The following is a 19,888-nucleotide window of genomic DNA, read 5'->3' as shown; positions in this document are numbered from 1 at the left end:
GTATTTGTACAGTAATGTCCTGGTAACAGCTGGCACAGCTGCTGGTTTTGTAAAAATAAAATGAACAATCAAAAATATAGTTTACAGTTAGAAATATTAAATGGAGCCAAAAATAGGCTTTGTGACAACTAGCCCCAGGGCATTTTCCTGTGTAATGCCATGTCCTTCCAACAGAGGGCGCAAGGGCGCTACTTTTTCCACTGTCGGTCTGTTGCCCTTTATCTGTTGACCATTCTTAAAGGGATACTCCACTTTTTTTGGAAATAGGCTCATTTTACAACTCCCCCAGAGTTAAACTGTTGAGTTTTACCGTTTTTGAATCCATTCAGCCGATCTCCGGTTCTGGCGGTACCACTTTTAGCATAGCTTAGCATACATCATTGAAGTGGACAAGACCATTAGCATTTCTAAAAAAAAAAAAATGACCAAAGAGTTTCGATATTTTTCCTATTTAAAACTTGACTCTTCTGTAGTTACATCGTGCACTAAGACCGACGGAAAATGTAAAGTTGCGATTTTCTAGGCTGATATGGCTAGGAACTATACTCTCATTCCTGCGTAATAATCAAGAAACTTCACTGCCGTACCATGAGTGCAGCAGGCGTAATGATATGACGCAGCGCCTGAAAATAGGCCACCTTCCGTCAACACAACGGAACTATTTTCAGGCGCTGCGTCATATCATTACGCCTGCTGCACTCATGGTACGGCAGTGAAGTTTCTTGATTATTACGCAGGAATGAGAGTATAGTTCCTAGCCACATCAGCCTAGAAAATCGCAACTTTACATTTTCCGTCGGTCTTAGTGCACGATGTAACTACAGAAGAGTCAAGTTTTAAATAGGAAAAATATCGAAACTCTTTGGTCATTTTTTTTTTTTAGAAATGCTAATGGTCTTGTCCACTTCAATGATGTATGCTAAGCTATGCTAAAAGTGGTACCGCCAGAACCGGAGATCGGCTGAATGGATTCAAAAACGGTAAAACTCAACAGTTTAACTCTGGGGGAGTTGTAAAATGAGCCTATTTCCCAAAAAAGTGGAGTATCCCTTTAAAGGGATACTCCACTTTTTTTGGAAATAGGCTCATTTTACAATAGCGTTCATGTACAATAGCAATTGAGTTGTGAGACAGGTTTGGTGGTTGAAGGGTTGGTTAAGGGGTCAACAGGGTTTAATTTGATTACTATAAGGGAACACATGGTTCAAACTGTTTATATGACAAAATGGACTGTGGACTGAATTAGCGGAACAAGTTTGTCCATTGCATCGTGTGTCGCTGTCCAGGGTTCTGAAAAAAACTTGCCTGTTGCACTTACATGTAATCATCAACATTCGTCGAATTAATTAATTAATCATATAAATTGGATTATTGTTGTATTTTTCTCTGTGCATTGTTCTCTTTGGTTTCATCTCTGCCATGCATTAAAAGAAAAAAAAAAAAAAAACTTTTTTACAGCTAAACAGGCCATATAGCCTATATGGTAGTTTTCTTTTAAGATGTCTGTTTGATTTATGTTATGTGCACATTATACTTTTGCGGATAATTTCATTTCAGACATCCCTCAGTCAGACAAAACTGTCGAATTGATTGTATTTAAGTGGTCCGCGGGAGCGATTCTAAAAATAGCCTGCATGGCGAGAGTGTGCACCTATTACCGTACTACTGCCAGATAGGCTACTCCTAAAAATACAGAGATGCGAACGTACTTGTGAAGGTGCGTGGTCGAGCAAAAACACGACACACCGATATGAAAAAAGAAACGGGAATATAACTTTCATACAAATGCTTTTTTGCCAATTTTAAGCGTTGAAGATGGTCCAGCCTACGCGGCCGCGGATCTGCATTTCCATTGACTTTTCTCTCTGACAGCGATGAGAGAGAGAGAGAGAGAGAGAGAGAGAGAGAGAGAGAGAGAGAGAGAGAGAGAGAGAGAGAGAGAGAGAGAGAGAGAGAGAGAGAGAGAGAGAGAGATCAGTGGGCAAGAGACGGACTCCGCCTTTGCCATCGCCCAATACCGAGCCCCCGGTTCAGTGAAGGGGGAAATCACAGATCTGCTAGCTAATGCCGGAGTCCCTCTGTTTGCGTCGTCTCCAGGCGTAGAGATGATGGGCTTCCCGTAACTGGAGGTGGAGGAGAGTGGCGGGGGTGGGGGTAGCGAGAAAAGAGGAGGGGTGGGTTTAAAAAAAAAGCACGAAGAGAAACAAAAGCACAGTTGTGGGTGCCTGAAACCATGCAAGATTTGCACTGTTCTCAAAGAACGCTGCTCTATCCGTGGACCATGTCGTGAGGTGTGGCTCCAGCGCTCGGGATACTGCCAATAGATAGCCTACGCCTGGGAGCAGGGCAAAAGATGTCCGCCTCGGTAGGGCCCACAAGCGGCCCTCGCCCACCCACCGTGCCGGCTCCCATGCCTGATATGCCGGACTTGAGTCACCTCACTGAGGAGGAAAGGGAAGTCATCATGGCAGTGATGGTTCGGCAAAGGGAAGAAGAGGAGAAGGAACAAGCCATGCTAAAGTAAGTGCTGGACGATTTCCTTTGTGTATCCATCCATCCACAGACGTTTTCGACACTTTCGGTGTTCATGTGAGGCTTAGCTTCATGACCTTTCACTACCCGTCACGTCACCCCCGTAAACGTGTGATTGTGATTCCCTAAAGTCGTATAGTGATTTCGCAGCTTACGAACCCATTAGGTCTAAGTTTCCTGGATAAAAGCGTCTGGTTGCAATGGCCTCTGTATATAGAAAGCGGGAGTTAATGCAACAGATGAACTTGGGATAGATTGGTTTTAACAGTCGTTGCAGTGTGTGAGTAGAAATGAGCTAGATTTGAGGTCAGGCGAGTTACAGGTGCACCATGGAGAGCATTCGGGGAGATGGGGCGTGACAGAGAGCGAGGATGAATCATACTTCGCAACTGCGAGCCACCCCACTCCACCCGATGCACCTCCGGGGGCAACACAAGGTGCTCTTCACCCTCAAGCAGTCGCCCAAACACTATTTTATATGGTAGGCTATAACACACAGCGAATGTTATCTAGGAGAAAGGCTATTGAATGAGGCTTGCGCGCTGGTCTGTGAAGAAAGAAAGAAAGCACGTCTAATGTGATAGCCTACACGTTAAACGGCAGGAAGCTAAAACGTCTGTTTTGTGTCTATTGACAATATATTCAAAGATATCCACTATCTGAACTAGAAATACAGCCTTTCGCAGCTTTACAACCGGGGTGTGGTTCGTGATTGGCTCGCGATTATTTCGCCTGGCTCTGTCGATGCTTGTGAGGACGACTTTATTACAAACTAAAAATGTAAATTTTTAAGATATAGATTAATGGAAGTGGCGACTGTAGCGATTATCGTGTGTTTCGAGACCTAAAATACAATTTCTTCTCACGTGACAATCATCTCCCTCTCCTCGGCATGAATGATTTGGAGAAGAAAGCTGACGTAGAGCCTTAGTTATGGCTCTGACTGACAGAGTTGCGTTTCGCGTATTCCCTTAGTTAGGCTACTCTTCAGACGGAAATGACGTGATAGAAAATTGAAGCGAGGTTATGTAATTTTTCCTATGACGACTAATCTGCAACGGAAATGGTAATCTATAGCTTTGACCATGCGATGATTGAGTCATAGGCGCCACTACATCACGACTCTCCAGCCACATCTGGAAATGTGTGGCAGTTGTGGTGTTTCTGTGACTGTGAAGGGAATGTGCTGAGAGGAGAAGAAGCATATTTCAAAATCACCGTTTGTCTCATTATCTGTTTACAACTGCACAACAATGACCTCGTCACTCTCTGTAAGGTTCACGGTGTAGTAAAGGCAGACAGATGTAGAAAATATGGAGAGGCGTACAGATTTACCATAATCTTAATCTTACATGCTTAATGAATCATGTGTGCTTTTTGAAAATGGTTTTCCCTACACTTTTAAGTATTTTTCCATGATATAAGCAACTGCTCTATCAACAACCTACTATAGTCTGTGAAAATCAGATTAAAAATATATTAAATATAAATAGAAGTATGTTAAATGGAAAGTACACTAAGGTGTTTTATGAAACAATTTCCCTACCTTAGGCCTAAATATTAAGGAGAAATATAAACAAATATCAAATAGTCTGTTCTCATATAGGTGATAAGTCACCCTTAGAGGCTATATTTTATGACATATTATGCATAGAATTCACTCTGCATTCGAATATGCCTACTTTTCTACTAGGCTACTGTATGTAGTATGCGGCAGTGGCTCAGTGGTTCATGTGGGTTGTCTACAAACCGGAAGGTTGGTGGTTCAATCCCCGGTTCCACCTGACCAAGTGTCGAGGTGTCCATGAGCAAGACACCTAACCCCAGCTGCTCCCGACGAGCTGGATGACACCGCCGTCGGTGTATGTATGAATAGGTGAATGTGAGGCAATATGTAAAGCCATTTATGCAAAAAGCATGATGCCAAAAGAGTACATGTCCGAATACATATTCAAAATTAATTTGGCAATATACCACTGAGATACCACTGAGATAGGCTACTAGAGTGTGCATTTGATTGACACTTTACCATGATGCCATGGGAGAGAAGTGGCAAATGCCAGTAAAGGGACACCACTGGACAGGTCACATGACAAAGCCAACATGGCAGATGAACTTTTTAACATTTTTCAAATATAGTTCCTACTCAGACAGCAGGCTGATTTCAGACATCATCGCTTATAGATGACACAGAGCACACGTATTTTCTCAATTAGGCTTAATTCTTACCACTTAAACACATTGTGCCTATTGATATTTAGAGAAATGTGGCTGTGGTAGCAAATAAGGGATAATTCTGTAGTCTTTGTGTTCTTTTTTCTTCTATTAAATTGGTTAGGTTGACTTGTATGTGCTAGATGAAAGTTAGTATCATTGGTTTGGCTTATGTTTGTTGTAATCAGTAGCAGTAGGCCTATTTGATGAAATGCTTGTCTGAGATATTATATTGGTATCTTTTTGATGGGTAACTGTGTTTTATCTCAGTTTTAGCTGAGATCAGGCCAGCTGGGACAGCTAAAACCCTGTAATCAAGCTGTTCATACGGTTTCAGGCAGCCTTGAGAACAGGTCAGAGCTAATCATTGAGAAGTGTGTGTGAATGCAGCACCTGGTCAGGTTACTGCATATTTGCCGTCACATACACGAGCACACACAGATGCTAATGTGTGCTCACATCACATTTGTATAATCATGCAAAGTTAAGATAAAAAAAACAAAAGCTTAATCACAAGTTTCAAGCACAACTTAAATGAAAAAACTTGAATGTCACCAGTTTTTATACATGTATAATATTCTACAAATGCCATGTCACTTTTACTTATAAATACAATTCACTGCAGTTTCCAGCTAAAATGAACACTAGTGCAGATGTGGACAGTAAAGGAGTACATTTACTTGAGTTTAAGGTATTCATATGCTAGCATGTCGGATGGAGCATTACTGACTGGCTTAAGCCACCTTGATGGCACAACAATGCAACACTAATAAAACAATGTGTTGTGTTGACATAAAAAAGGAAATTTACTTTTGATACTTAAGTACTTATAAAAGCAAGTACTCCTGTACTTTTACAGTAAGATTGTAAAAATCCGTTTTTACAGCTTTAACTTGTAAAGGCGTAATATTTTACCAGTACTTTCACTCAAGTAATGGAGTTGTGTACGTTGTCCACCTCTGCACTAGTGGCAGTAAAATACCAAAAATTGTATTCCTTTTCACACAAATTATGATTAGCCTAACACTTATTTTTCTTGTTGTTCCTTGGACACTAGTATATTATAAACTTAAAACACAAAGTGAATGATTTGTTAACACGCATTTTGACGTTTGCATCACCATATGTTTGGCTTTTCTGACGTAGTAAACTTGTTTGGTAGTCATGATCAAAGACTAAGCAAGCTAAAGTGGCATGTTTGCTTCAACAAATGAGTTATTATTTTACGTTTATTTTTGTTAACACTATCGGTAAGGTTTTGTGTAGGTGGTGTGGTATGTTATTTTCAAATGTGAACCGGACATTTAATTTCATAACTGCCATGATAAATACAACAACCAGCGTACTAAAATGTTGCCACATTCACGTTAATAAGTAGCACGTGCAAGAAACAAAATATAATTTTGCAGAAATGTGGGCACAAGGATGTTTTTCCAGTGAGCCTGCTTGTGTATTTATGTTGAAGAAAATTAAGTTAAAACTCTGAAAACTCTGAAAATTATTGTGACAAGACCTGTTCCCTCACAGAGCTCATTCATTGGAGAGCGAATTCTCCCTTGAACACCTCGTCCAGGGGTGCGTTTCCCAAAACCATAGTTGCTAACCTGTTAGCAACTTAGTTGGTTGGCAATGGGAAATTGCATTGCAACCAACAAAGTTACTAACTTAGTTAGCAACTATGGTTTTGGGAAACGCACCCCAGAACAGTGTCTTGTTCATATTGGCTGTGAGTTTGTGGTTTCTGCTACACCTACATTGAGGGAATAAATACCTCCCCTGTTCTCAAGAGAAACCAGACAAAAGAGGGTTTAGGAGGATTATTCAAAGGCTAGGATCAAACTGGCTTTCAGTGGTGAGCTACTATAGCTGGATTTCTTTCCAAACGTGAAACAAATCTTTTCAAAGTTCGAAAAACAAATGTGAATTAGGTGCGTTTCCATTCAGTGGATGATGGTGGTATTGGTTACCTAGTAACCAAAAGTAAATAAAACACCATCAGCAGAAACAGCCGATTAGTCACATGGGTTTAATGTTCGCTACGTCAGAATTTATTCAGCAAATGTGTTTCCATCTTCCATTATTCACATTAACTCTTTTTCGCACATGTCAAAAACCATCTCAAGCGAGCATAAATTTTTTTGCGAATTAATGTGTTTTTTTTTCTTAAATTTGTCATTTGCATCACTTGTTTCTGATGTTCTCAGAACTTTTCATCACTTGTTTCTGATGTTCTCAGAACTTTTCTTAACGTTCTGGTAAAGTTCTTCTAGTAACATTAATAAATGTTTGTTCAAAATTATCTGGGGTCTCATTTATAAAACTGTGCTTAGGATCCTTACTAAAAGTGTACGTGCGTCCGAAAGCCAAAAATGGCGTACGCAAACAAATATTCTGACTTATAAAACCGTGCGTACGCCAGAACCTGCGCAGAATTCACTTTATAAATCCCAGTCAGCGGAAGATTGTGCGCACATGCGTCTCCTCCCCGAAACAACCATATATGGAGCTTACAACACCTAGTTTTACTATGCATATCCTCATTTGCATATCATTTGCATATGATTATTCATCCACGTGATAACATGTTTAACGGTACAAGACATTTGGAAAAAATGAAATACGGATGTGCCGTCACATTAGTTAAATTAAAAAAAAAAAAATTAGTAGCCTATATCCTTGCCTTGTTTTTGAATAAATCAATCAAATAGTGTAAAATACATTTCAGAGAAAGTTTGTCTCAATCTTTTCCACTGGCCAAAGAGTATTTTTAATTGATTTATATTTTTAATGGAAACAGATATACCTTGTAGTGCATTATTTGCACGAAACTATTTTCTCAGACAATCTGCTATTATCATGATAAGCAATTATCTCTGTAGTTAAAACATTAAAACACAGCATGACAGAGGGAAAGTGTTTGAAAGCATTGCATCCACAACAAATATTTCTATTCATTGAATATAAAAAAATGTTGTAACTTCTCAGTAATGATTTCATGTAATTTAAGTGTCTAACTCCATTAATCAGAATGGCATATTTAATCTAAATGTTTATTTTAGAAGTAAAACACAGTTTTATTTATTTAAACTGTTATTGTGAACATATTTCACAGAACACTGTATTTATGATTATAATGAAGATTTACGGTTTTAGATAGGCTGCGTCAGTTTCACTAAAGAACAAAGGGATGGATATTTAAAAAAGGATGGATGTTTGCTTCATGTGATAGGCTTGGTGAGTGAAATTATATTTGTATTATCTTTCTGTATACTGTATGTATAATTTTCTTTAGATTTTCGGTTTAAAAGTGACCAAAAAGACATTTAGCTCCAGCTCACCATCGGTGTCGCCAAACTGCTCCGTCTCCAAAACGTGCGTACGCACGGCTCAAAGTTTGCTTAAAGGTGCGCACATTCTCCCGTCAAGTTTGTTTTTTATAGATCACAACCTTTGCGTGGAAACTGGCGTACGTACGTTTCCACCCCCGTTTTGTGCGTACGCACGCTTTATAAATGAGACCCCTGATCTTTAATGTATGCACAAATGATAATACAAAAACTTTATTTATACATCAATCATTGAGCATTTTTTTTCTTCCAGAAATGTTTTAGTTTGACATTTTTCTAACATTATTTAAATGTTGCTACTTGTTTCAGAATGTTTAGAACATACAAAAGTATCAATGAGAAATTCCATAATGTTTGCAAAAGAACATTCAGAAATCATTTTTTCATAAATGGGAATGCTAGCAAAACTTTCTTATTAAAGTTTTTGTTAGCTGGGCCTGTCTGAGGATACAAAACCTGCATATTTCAAGCCAATAATTTATTAGATCCCACATAAACAGTAGAAGGCAAGAGGATATTTAATTCGCATCATTTTAGAAAAATGTCCTATAGCCCTCGTTGTTTCTTTTCCGATGTGACTACTAGTGAAAGAGTGGCAGCCATTTTTCCTTCTAGACTTATGAAGCGGGTTCAGTTGTTGAGGACAGCCTCTTGCCAGACTGCAATCTTAAAACAGTAGCTTTGTTGCAGAAGAAAAGCCCTTATAAAAAGATAATGTGTCTTAACAAAATCAGTTTGTTGAAAAGATCAGTTTGTTGGATCATCTTTTCTTGTTCCTTTCTTTTTTTTCTTAGCATATAAGGAAGGTTTCATGGTTTCTGGGAGGAAAAACGTAGGCATTAAATTATGAATTGAAGCTGAAAATAGCTCACACTTGGAAGTCATTGCTGAAATATTAAAAAATGTAGCTCGTCATGGGCTTCTCAGATGTTCGCGTTCTATTTTTACCTGTTTATTTTTTACCTTCCCTCATGAATTCTCACTTACATGTAATTGTGTGAGAGCAAGAGTCGACTTATAGCATTAAGTCTGTTTGCTTTGAGATGTGAAGAGGTTCATCTGTTATTTTAAGACTAAAACTGCTCTGACTAAGCACTGAATTGACTGGTTAATAATAGGAACAACCGGTTAGTAGGCATCTCATGTTTGCACATAAGTGTTAAGGTCATTTGACCTCCATTGAGACACCTATTTAGTGGATGATTGATCATGATTCAGTACTGTTATCGGCTGTAGTTCACGGTCTTGAAGGTGTCTTGTATTAGCTATCATGAAATTCTGGGAATATGCCTATAAAAACAGGGCATTCTCTGACATGATGTAAAAAGAGTAAAAGTGTCTGAGAAAAAATGGAGAGAAAAGTTGCTTTTTTAGCACTCAACAACATGAAAGTTTAATGAACAAGCATTCTCCATGGGTTGCCCGGGAAGTGTGTGTGTGTGTGTGTGTGTGTGTGTGTGTATGACCAGTCAGAGAAATCCCCAGTTTACCACAGCAATGCTCACCAATACAATCACAAATGGCATCACATCAATCAACGTGCTGCATAGGCCTATAATGGCTATACAGTACCTACACATACTGAATATTTGAAGAATAGTTTTAAAATCACTCAACTCAGAAAAGAAAAATCAGAAAAGGAAACCGGAAGTCTTGTCAGTGAATATCAAAAAATAAAGGTAGAGAAAGTGAGTGAGAGAGAGAGAGAATAAGAGAGTAGGCATATAGGCATAGAGTCCATTACAAAAGGCACTTTTAGCAGTCTATAAATACATCAAACTTTCCAACAGCAACAAACACAATCAACAAACATGATAAAAGATGCTGCTATTATATTAATTCCAGGCCTTTCTTAAAGGAATCATACATGCAATATCATTATTTCTTATATGAGATGACTGGATATAGTTGACTTTTATCATCATGAATTGCTGCCAACTGAGGGAGTTTCAGAGGTAGTTAATGGATTTTCCTGTTTTGCATCAAAGTTACTACATTTTTATGTGAATGTAAGAGGTGCTTTGCCATTTCCCAAGTTGTTTACTATACAGGCATTCTATTTTTATGGAACTTGCACCCACATATAATACTTTATGATATATAATAACTTTATAATAATACTGTAATATAAAAGTTTGAAAATTATAGCATATAGTTTATGCTGTTTGCCTTATGATTAATAGGACAGATGTGTCTTTGATAAAGTGCCAGATCATGGGAGTAAATGAGCAAGAGAAGAAAGTGGGAGCAATTTTTCAGCAGCTCTGCAAAGTACAAATAGTTTGTTACTGTACTTAAAGTTGAATTATGCAATAATTTTTATGTTAACATACATTCTTTTAACCCAGTTTATTGTTCATTGACTAATATTATTAGTATGCAATTTATGAGTTTATCTCCACCAAAAGTGTAAACATTAAGGCACCATTAAAACAGTGAGAGGGGTTACTCAGATCTGCCAGTCTCTTTCCAGCTCTACCAATAGGCTATATGCACGCATAAGTTCCGCATTTGACGCAAGGCTGCTCTTCAGTTTCCGGTTGGGGAGATTTAAAGCGGAGGAAAACCGAGGAAAATGGGATTATGGCAGAGTCTTCAAAATGTACTGTCCTCTCGTCTTTGAAACGAAACTTTAATACGTTTAGATGTAATTTTAGATATAGTTATGTTTATTTAATATAATAAACAAAGAAGCATAAACAAAATGAGGGGTGTCTGTTTTGTCTGTTTTTGTGACTAACGTTTCTTTAGTATAGCAATAGAGTATAAAAACCAATATAAATTCTCGGTATAGCATTGGACTCTACGATCGGCGGAAGTAATCCAGCGTCCTTAGACCTTCACCGGAAATACCCCCGTGCATAGAGCCCATAGACTTATTGTCACAACTCATCTCCGTTTGTTTTGTGTTTGGAGAAGAGGATTCCCTACCTCCTTTGATTCTGCCTGAATCCGAATCGCCTTCATCAGACCGGTTGGCCCCTCCCAGCCTCCTCTCCAAACTGTTACTCTGTCAGTCCCCGTGTTTCTCTTCAGTGTCCTCTCCAGTCCTCAGCCAATCTTGCAATCCAGTCATCGTTGTCTCCCATCAGCCCCTCAGTGGCTATACCTCGGGACTGCTGTGAGCCACCTCCTCCTGGGCACTGCTGGAAAGGGTTTAAATATGCAGAAGATGCTCTATAAAACGTGCAGGAGCTAAAGAACAGAACAGTGGCAGTTTAACTGCTCGAGACAAACAAGGGACTCATGAATAGCATAAAAACAGTCATGGATCATCCATATGATGAAACAATGTTAAGAATCAATCAAGTGTATGTAAACTATTAAACTGAGTCAACTATTATTTTCTCTTAATAATGAACATTAAATAGATTCTGCAAGGTTTATGTAAACTTCTGACTACAAGTTGTCTACAAGTCAATTCTTACATATCCTCAATCAGTTACAGTGTGCGATTATATATACAGTATATAAAACAATTATTTTGATACTTTTAATATCAGTTATTTTTTCTCATGAGTTACTTTATCTTTTACTTGAGCCAGTTTCTGTAAATGTATACTTTTTATTTTATATTAATATTTACTTAAGTATGACATTTGGATACTTTACACAACATTGTTTTCTGTAACCATTGGCCATGGTGACTTCAGCTTCTCCTCCATTATAACTATCTATTGCTTCCTCTCTTTTGATGGATAAGAATAGATGTTAACTTATGAGCTCATTGAATGATCGATACTTGTCTTTCTTTCCGCTCCTCTGTATCTATGTAGTTTCAAATGGATACAATGGTGGATGAAAATATAGATTTTACTTTTATGAATGAACTTCTCTGATATTTATACACAGTTATAATGAATTTCACAACATGTAAAGGTCTGCAGCGCATAATTTTAACCAGGCTATATCGGAAGTAACATTCTTTTTTTAGTTTTGTGTAACTACTGATCATTCTACAAATTGTATTTTCCATCTGTAAACTAATTTAAACCGTAAATGGGTGGGAAGTCCTCTTGGGGTTGAGTCATGTTTGTGTGGCTATTTTTCTGTGTGTATGTGGGTTCTGAGTGCTGATCCAACTGGACACTTTCAATTAATTTGTGAAAAATAGAGGGGAAAAAAGAGACACCCAGGCGAGGCGGCAGCCGGGAATCAGCCAGCGAGACGGAAATAGTCCCTTTTCTCTGCTCTCCTCCCTTTTCCGCCCTGTCCTTCTTCTTCTCTCTCTCTCTCTCTCTCTCCCTCTCTATTCATCCAACTGTCCATCCTTCATTGCTGTCTTGCTCACACTACCCTTCTGATGTAATCGACGGCCGACGGGTGATAATTAGCCAGGCCATGTCTGAGGAGAGAGAGAGAGAGAGAGAGAGAGAGAGAGAGAGAGAGAGAGAGAGAGAGAGAGAGAGAGAGAGAGAGAGAGAGAGAGAGAGAGAGAGAGAGAGAGAGAGAGAGAGAGAGAGAGAGAGAGAGAGAGAGAGAGAGAGAGAGAGAGAGAGAGAGAGAGAGAGAGAGAGAGAGAGAGAGAGAGAGAGAGAGAGAGAGAGATTCTGGTGTCTGAGGGGCATTTTAAGGCTAGCATGGGTCTTGAAAACTAGAGCAATGAGGAGCTGTACAGAGTATACAGATACTAGAGGGGATTTTCCTTATTCAGACTTATACAATTTCCTCAGCCTTTGTCTTTTAATTCAACAATATCACACACACAAGTGATAATTTTCACACTAGGCAGTTTGACACTGGTTTAATATTGCGTAAGTTATATTTTAGACACAATAATTAGTGTGTCAGTTTTTGGTCCTCCAGCAAAAAATGATTCCAAACAAAGACTTAACACATTATTTGCATTCCTGAATGAATCTGTGTTTTTGATGTCATTTGGGTGATTTAGTGAGTATCTCAGAGAGCCACTTGTTTTGTTCTTGAATGAATTTGTGGGCGAATTCAGAAGAACGTACTACTCTTACTTTTTTTTACAGAAATAGTAAGAGTAGTATGCTTCTGTGTTAATTCAGTCAGTGTTTTTGAATGATGTGTTTAAGTGAATGATTCATTGACTCACTCTTAAAGACAGTCATTTGTTTTGTTCCTGAATGAGTCTGTGGAATTAATGATTCAATTACTCACTCATAAAGAGTAAAGAGTGGTGTAGCAATATAACCTGCAAAACGTATCAGTGATAAATACCCACCATCACTGCAGAGGGGTGCGTTTTCCGTACAACGATGTAACTCGCTACTTAAAGTGTGTATGTCACGTTAAATTTGTAATTATGATTAGCACAAAATAGTTAGGGGAAATACACGTTTGACAAGTTGATGTATTGTTTTGTATGTTTTTCGATACCTAAAGGCAGAAAATAAGATGAAAAAGTTCGTTATTTTCAGTACTCACTTAAAACTGCTCCTCCCCCCAAACGGATCGCTTGACGTCATAAGAGGGAGACGTCTCCCCAGGTCGCTGAGGAAGTGAGTTTGTGAGCTGTGTGGATTGTACGAGTGATAGAGCGAGAGAATTAGTGATTAGGAAATTTATTTATTTATTTATTTAAGTTAGGTAGTTAGTTAGCAGCGCCCATTTCTTCCAGTTTTTATGTTTCCACTGTTCGATTGCGCCTCTCTCTCTCTCTCTCTCTCTCTCTCTCTCTCTCTCTCTCTCTCTCTCTCTCTCTCTCTCTCTCTCTCACACACACACACACACACACACACACACACACACACACACACACACACACACACACACACACACACACACACACACACACATATTCCAGCATTGCAATATTGACATCGCAGCCTGTTCATTATAGCCACGGAGCTTCAGAGCTAAGGCGGAGCTACAGATTAGGTGTCCCTAAATAACCCGTGTATCTAACAGTAGTTCCGCATTAATTATTTTGCACGCGAGTTTTATTTATTTTTATACCGTGTATTCTCCGTGTATATTCATGCACCTAACCGTGACGCCCGTACCGTTTCGGTTCAATACGAATACATGTACCGTTCCACCTCTAAGTTATGCCTATAGCCTACTTACCAAGACACCTGACCAACTCTTCACACCAGATATTTATGTTTCTTCGATAGGAATTATTTAAATTTCTGTTTGGCTCCTCATCTGTCTCACGCCTGGGAGGCTGTGGGCCATTGTAGGTTTGAGGGGGATTTTGGATCTCCTTAGGGTGTACTCACACTAGCCAGTTTGAACCGTGCCCGAGTGCGTTTGACCACCAAAGCGCGGTTCGTTTGACTAGTGTGAGTGCTCCGAACCGTGCCCGGGCGCGGCTCGATTAGCCGGCCCTGGCCCGCTTGGAAGAGGTGGGCCAGAGCACGGTTCAGTTGGACTCGGGCGCGGTTCGCATGCAGTGTGAGCGCTAACCGTGCTGGAGCACGGAACAGGACGCGTGGCGTCATGGTTTTGCGACGCTCCAAAACCAACACAGTCCGTAATCAAAGCTGCAAAGTCCTTGCTGCACTTCAGCTGGTACCTTGCAAACCTCCTCATACGAGCAGCACGATTACGTGAAAATTTTCGCGCCACTAAGGTGACGCATCTGTTTAACAACAGGCTGTGGACCACCGTGGACCAAACGACACAAAATTATCCACAAAGAAAACAGAGCGATGGACTTCATTGTGTTCAGAGAGCGCCGCTCTTCTTGTTTATCCCGAAACCGTCGCACGCACCATAATGACATAAGCGTGCTCCGGCACGAATGCTGAAACCCTATGTGAGTGCAGGCCAGAGGGGGAGTGGGGAGGGGGGACAATCGTACTCGGGCCCGGTTCATGGCAACCGTGCCTAGTGTGAGTACACCCTTAGACTCAAAACTCTCCATACTTGAATAGAACTTTTTTGGCACGTCTCCCTCTTCTGACGTCACAGCTCAGCTGTGTTTTAAAAATATGATCTTGACAGAAATGGCTATGAAGCTTACTGTAGGGCAATTACAGTAATCATTTTAATGATAATTACATTTTCACTCAGACATCTAATCTATATCTAAAAAAAAAATTTACCTGACATATTTCATATTTCATAAACACAAACACAAGTTTGCCATATTTTAGTCAGGAATTTGGGGTGTCCTTATGTTGTGTCTTACTTTCTTTGCAGAATGAGTTCATCCCGTGTGAGGTCATCCCGTGTTTTCCAATCCCACAAGGAATTTTCTGATTAGTAGAAGGAAAGCTCAAAGTTCTCAGGTTTCCTGATATCTTAATATATATATGTTGTCTTTTTGAGTCTCTAACACATCTCCTTTTATGGTATGCTCCTAGGATTTAGCACAGTTAAGTATACCTCACAGTGAATCAGAGGCGTGGAGTTAAGCAACTATTTTAGGACTTGTTTTGCCTTTTGGGAAGGTGTAGAAAGACCAAAGTTCAACCCTCAGAGCTAACCTCAGTCTGTTCCAACAGAAATGTATTGATGGTTTTACTGTGGTCCAATGACCAGCCAAGTAGTGAATCAGTGGATCTAGATTTAGCTTCAGTATCAGCAACCTTTCTAACTTGTGGCACATCACAGAAACACAGAACAATTCAGGATGTAATTTAAACCTGAACATGTAATTGTACATTTCTATTAAGCTTTCTTAATGGTTACAGTTGAGTTTCTTGTCCAGTGTGAGATCATGTTAAACAAAACTGCTCAACTAGAAGAGATTTCAGTGTTAAAGTAGTAGTAGAGTAGTTCATCTAAAAAAAATGTATTATCATTATTCACTCACCATCATGTTGTTTAAAACTTGTGAATTTCTTTCTTTCCTGTTTCTTTAAAAGAATATATCCTGGCCATGATTTTTATATTATGATAGTGAATGAGGACTGGGGCTGTCAAGGTCCAAAATAACAAAAACGCATGATCAAAGTAGTCCAATAACTTTCAATGATGAGCAGACTGAAATTTAACTTGTTATTCACTGAAACTTTTGATTTCTATCCTAACTCTCTTTGGAATGTTCTTGAGAGAAGTAGCAACGTCTGATTTGTGAACGGATCAGTATTCCGAGTCAGATCTTTTCAGTGGGCTTATGGATCCAGTTCACAAAAACGTTTTTAATGATTCTTTATGAACTGATCTATAGTTCTCGATTTCAACTCACTGTCTCAATTATCTAATCTCAGTGATTAACAAATCACTAGAGGGGAAAATAATCAGTGTTTCTCACACAAAGCAATCTTAAACTTTCACCTCAACCCACACTTTCAACACAAATGTGACACATACACACACATTACCTTAAGCATCTTTAAAAGCATCCTTAAGTTTGTTGTCATTTGTCTCAAAGGTGATTCTCATGATTGGTATTCTTTTATTTTGTAACTGTATCACAGTCAAAGACAATTGTTATGAAATGTTTTGGTTTATTTATTTGAATAAGCATAAATTAAGGGAGTGCAAACAAAAAGGAGATGACAGATTCAGTCCTCTATTGACTTTGATTTTATGGAAATGATTGGCCAGCATATTCTTCAACATTTCACCATATAGGCCTATTCTACAGAAGAAAGTCACACAGGTTTGAAACGACATGAGGGCAAGTAAATAATGATGGTTTTTGAGAGTTGTAGAGCTGGCTTACTTGTGTTCCCATGATCCCTGGAGACCTGGTCCCTTGCTATACCATGACAGTTGTTCCCAGTTGAGAGCACTGACCCAAAAGCAGCCTCAACTCTCTCAACCTCGACAGTTCTCTGAGGTTAGACTTTACCAGTAATTATCTAGCTCTTGTGAACTTAAAGAAGTTTATTCATTTGCCTAATAGTGCTTGTCTTACGCCCCTAAATAATGACTTCATGTTTTTAATCTTCATTCTTCTGGAAAACCATACGCATTTTTCATGCTTGTCTTGTCATCTTATTTAAAAGATTTGTTTGCCAATGTAATTCAATATGTGTATATAATGCACTTGAAATGTCCATAAATCTCCTTAAGCATATCCACACATAACCTTAAAGAGGTCACTTTTCTTTTCTTTGATTCTCCTGCCAATGATTCATCCTTGTCGCCACGCCTTCGACTTCCCACGTAACGGTTTCATCCTGACTGCGTAATATAGCATCACAAGCCAAGACTCCCCAAAGTCACAACCTCCATCCAGATACCTGGGACTGCAGTCTGCTGTCTGATTCTAGAAGGGAAGCTGCAAATGTGGGCAAGCAAGAGAGAATGCTAGCATTTTCAGCCATTGAGACCAGAACTTGTGGGAAGTGTGCATTTGTTAGAGAGTTTCAGTGGATTCTGGAGTCGATATTTTGTGCAGGTTTGGAATTTTGAGAGGAAATTGCAGATCATGGCTGTTCGCCACAAACAGAGGTGATGCTTTCCACTTGCTTTCGCGGTTTTTATTTCTTGAAGAATAATTTTTACTGCAGTATAGCCTATGTACATTTTCAAATGACAAACGTTGTAACAGGGTTGAACTAAACAGTGAGCTCTTGGTTAGAAGGTGAAGATGAACATTTTGGTTACCTGTCAGCCAATAGTGTTGGAGGCAACTTTTACGGAAAAATGCATGCAAGGAATTCACAATTTACAATGAGCTGTCTTTTTTCAGGGGAATCATTTTAAATGTCTTAATGTCTTTACCGTGGTCATTAGAGCTGCTAACCACTTGCTATAAGAGAACTGTTATGCTAATGTGCTGTTCCTTTGAGAAATGTTTCTGGAATGAAGCCCCATCTTTTTTAAGCAGACAGCAGCGCCTCATTGGCAATTCATTAACAGTTTAATTTCATTCCAGTGAAGGGAGAATACAAACAAAGTGGAGTTAGGTTACAATTCAGATGGAGTATTTTAATTCTGGTTTTACAGACTGATACGCACTATATGACACATTTCGGATATAATATGATGTTGTACATGTGCTAAATACTTTCCATCACCCAGATATAGCTCATATACGTCGCCAAGATGTCTTTTCAATGTGTTCATTTTCATCTGGAAAATAACACTTTTAGTTGATTAGTTGTCTGCATTTTTAGTAATATGCAATACTACAATACAACAATGTTTACCTGTTGGGTTTTTGGAAGATTTCTTGCAAAATGTCCATGGATCCCTGAAGGTACTTGAAGGTACTGCTAGGGGTCTAAGAAGAAGATATACAGTATAAAATGTGTTTTTTAAATCTTCATGACATTTGACTATAAGACAAACAAATGATCTGATATTCAGTAAATGCCACATTAAATGTTATTTAATGTTTTATATTGCGGTACCTGGGTTGGCTGAGGATCTATTGTAGTATATTTATGTACCATTTATTCATATTTTGTAATATATTTTTATATTTTCAGTTTCATTTTGATTTGAAGTTTTAGTTATTTTGTGCATTTGTCTTTCTATAGCTTTAATTTACTTTTATTAATTTTAGTGCTTCATCTTAAACTTATTTATTGCACTTAGCTGCCAAGGCAACATTTCTAATTTTGGCTTAAGTTTTTCATCTAATAATTTTTTTTTCAATTGCAATTTCAATTTCATTTTTTTTCTTTTTTTTTCTTTTCATTATTTTATTTGTAGTTTTTTTTAACAATACAAACAAACTAACAAACGCTCCTCTTTTCCCTCTCTCTCTTTCTCCCCATCACATTTTCTGTCTGTCAGGACACTGCACCAGCAGTTTGAGAGTTATAAGGAGCAGGTGAAGAAGATTGGAGCAGAAACGAAACGACAGCAGGCTGTCCATAAAGATGATGCACCTACCTGTGGCATCTGTCGTAAGACCAAGTTTGCAGATGGCTGTGGGCATCTGTGTTCCTACTGCCAGACCAAGTTCTGTGCCCGCTGCGGGGGAAGAGTGTCGTTGCGTTCAAATAATGTAAGGACCCTTTCATTGCTTGTTTTTCCCTCATCATCCATCTTGTCTTTCTCACTGTGGAGTCATTTCCATTGACACATCATTTACCATTTGAATATTTAATTTGTTTAATTATGCTTGCTTTAGTCTTTTACTGTTTGTAACTACATATCAGTTGTTTGGTTGATTCACTTCTGAGGAATTTACTGAATCTGTATAAATCATAGAATTTAGCAAAATTGGCAAATCCAAATTCAGAATACAAACAGTTAATCTCAGTTTCTCCTATCCAAACAAGTCTACAGATTTAAACTGCGAAATCCAAACCACCCACAGTTCCTCTGAGCTTTATAAAGACTCCGTTCTTTGAGTGAAATCTTCATTGACTTTGCAAAGCACCATCAGGGTAAGGTGGGACTGTTTCCAGCAGCACAACATGCGAGGGTCTATTTTAAGAGCTCATCCTTGCCTGCTGTCTCTAAAGACACCCTCCCTCCTCTAGAGTGACTTACCTGAGATTGGACTCATCTCACTGGGCATGCTGAGGAACAATCTGCCTTAGTTCCGTCCTCCCCAGCTGGGTGAGGTCCCCTACTGTCCCTACCCAAAGTTTTCAATAAGGAATAGTAACAGTGGGACTCTGAAAGCAGTGTTCTGTGGATACTGATAATATGACAAAGTATTTTAAAGCGGCTCAACCTTATAATGCTGTTTATATTCGGGATGCACAGTATACTGGCACCATTTTAATAATTGCCCAGTATTGGCAATTTTAAGCTGATATTGGATGTTTAGAATTAGATTATTGTCTAGCAATAACTTGTAGTGTTAGTCCAAAAATGAACATTCTTTCATCAATACTATATGACTTTTGTTCATCTTCTAAACACAGATGAAGTATTTTTTAATGAAACATGAGAGACTCCTCTGAATCAAGTTTGTTCTTACACTTCAAGCAAGTAGTGGTACATTTTTTTTAATGATCCTA

The 19,888-nt window shown here is 38.8% G+C and overlaps 1 protein-coding gene across 17 annotated transcripts in view; it reads left to right on the top strand.

Annotated features, from left to right (window-relative positions):
• Positions 1-2,159: 2,159 nt before the first annotated feature.
• rims1b (regulating synaptic membrane exocytosis 1b) overlaps positions 2,160-19,888 on the top strand; it is a 137,092-nt gene continuing 119,363 nt past the window's right edge. For 8 of the 17 annotated variants that reach the window (XM_056254353.1, XM_056254354.1, XM_056254364.1 and 5 more), the window contains exons 1-2: positions 2,166-2,520; positions 18,708-18,921. In XM_056254353.1, coding sequence (XP_056110328.1) covers positions 2,354-2,520; positions 18,708-18,921 — 381 coding nt within the window. In that variant the 5' untranslated portion in view covers positions 2,166-2,353. Of the gene's footprint in view, positions 2,521-17,193; positions 17,415-18,707; positions 18,922-19,888 lie in introns of those variants that run through there. The other 9 variants (XM_056254351.1, XM_056254355.1, XM_056254350.1 and 6 more) reach the window with 4 other exon arrangements.

Source organism: Rhinichthys klamathensis, unplaced genomic scaffold (assembly GCF_029890125.1).
Source record: "Rhinichthys klamathensis goyatoka isolate OS25496 unplaced genomic scaffold, OSU_Roscu_1.1 h1tg000111l_1, whole genome shotgun sequence".
In the NCBI taxonomy this organism is placed as follows: Eukaryota; Metazoa; Chordata; class Actinopteri; order Cypriniformes; family Leuciscidae; genus Rhinichthys; species Rhinichthys klamathensis.
This window is presented reverse-complemented; position numbering and strand designations above follow the sequence as displayed.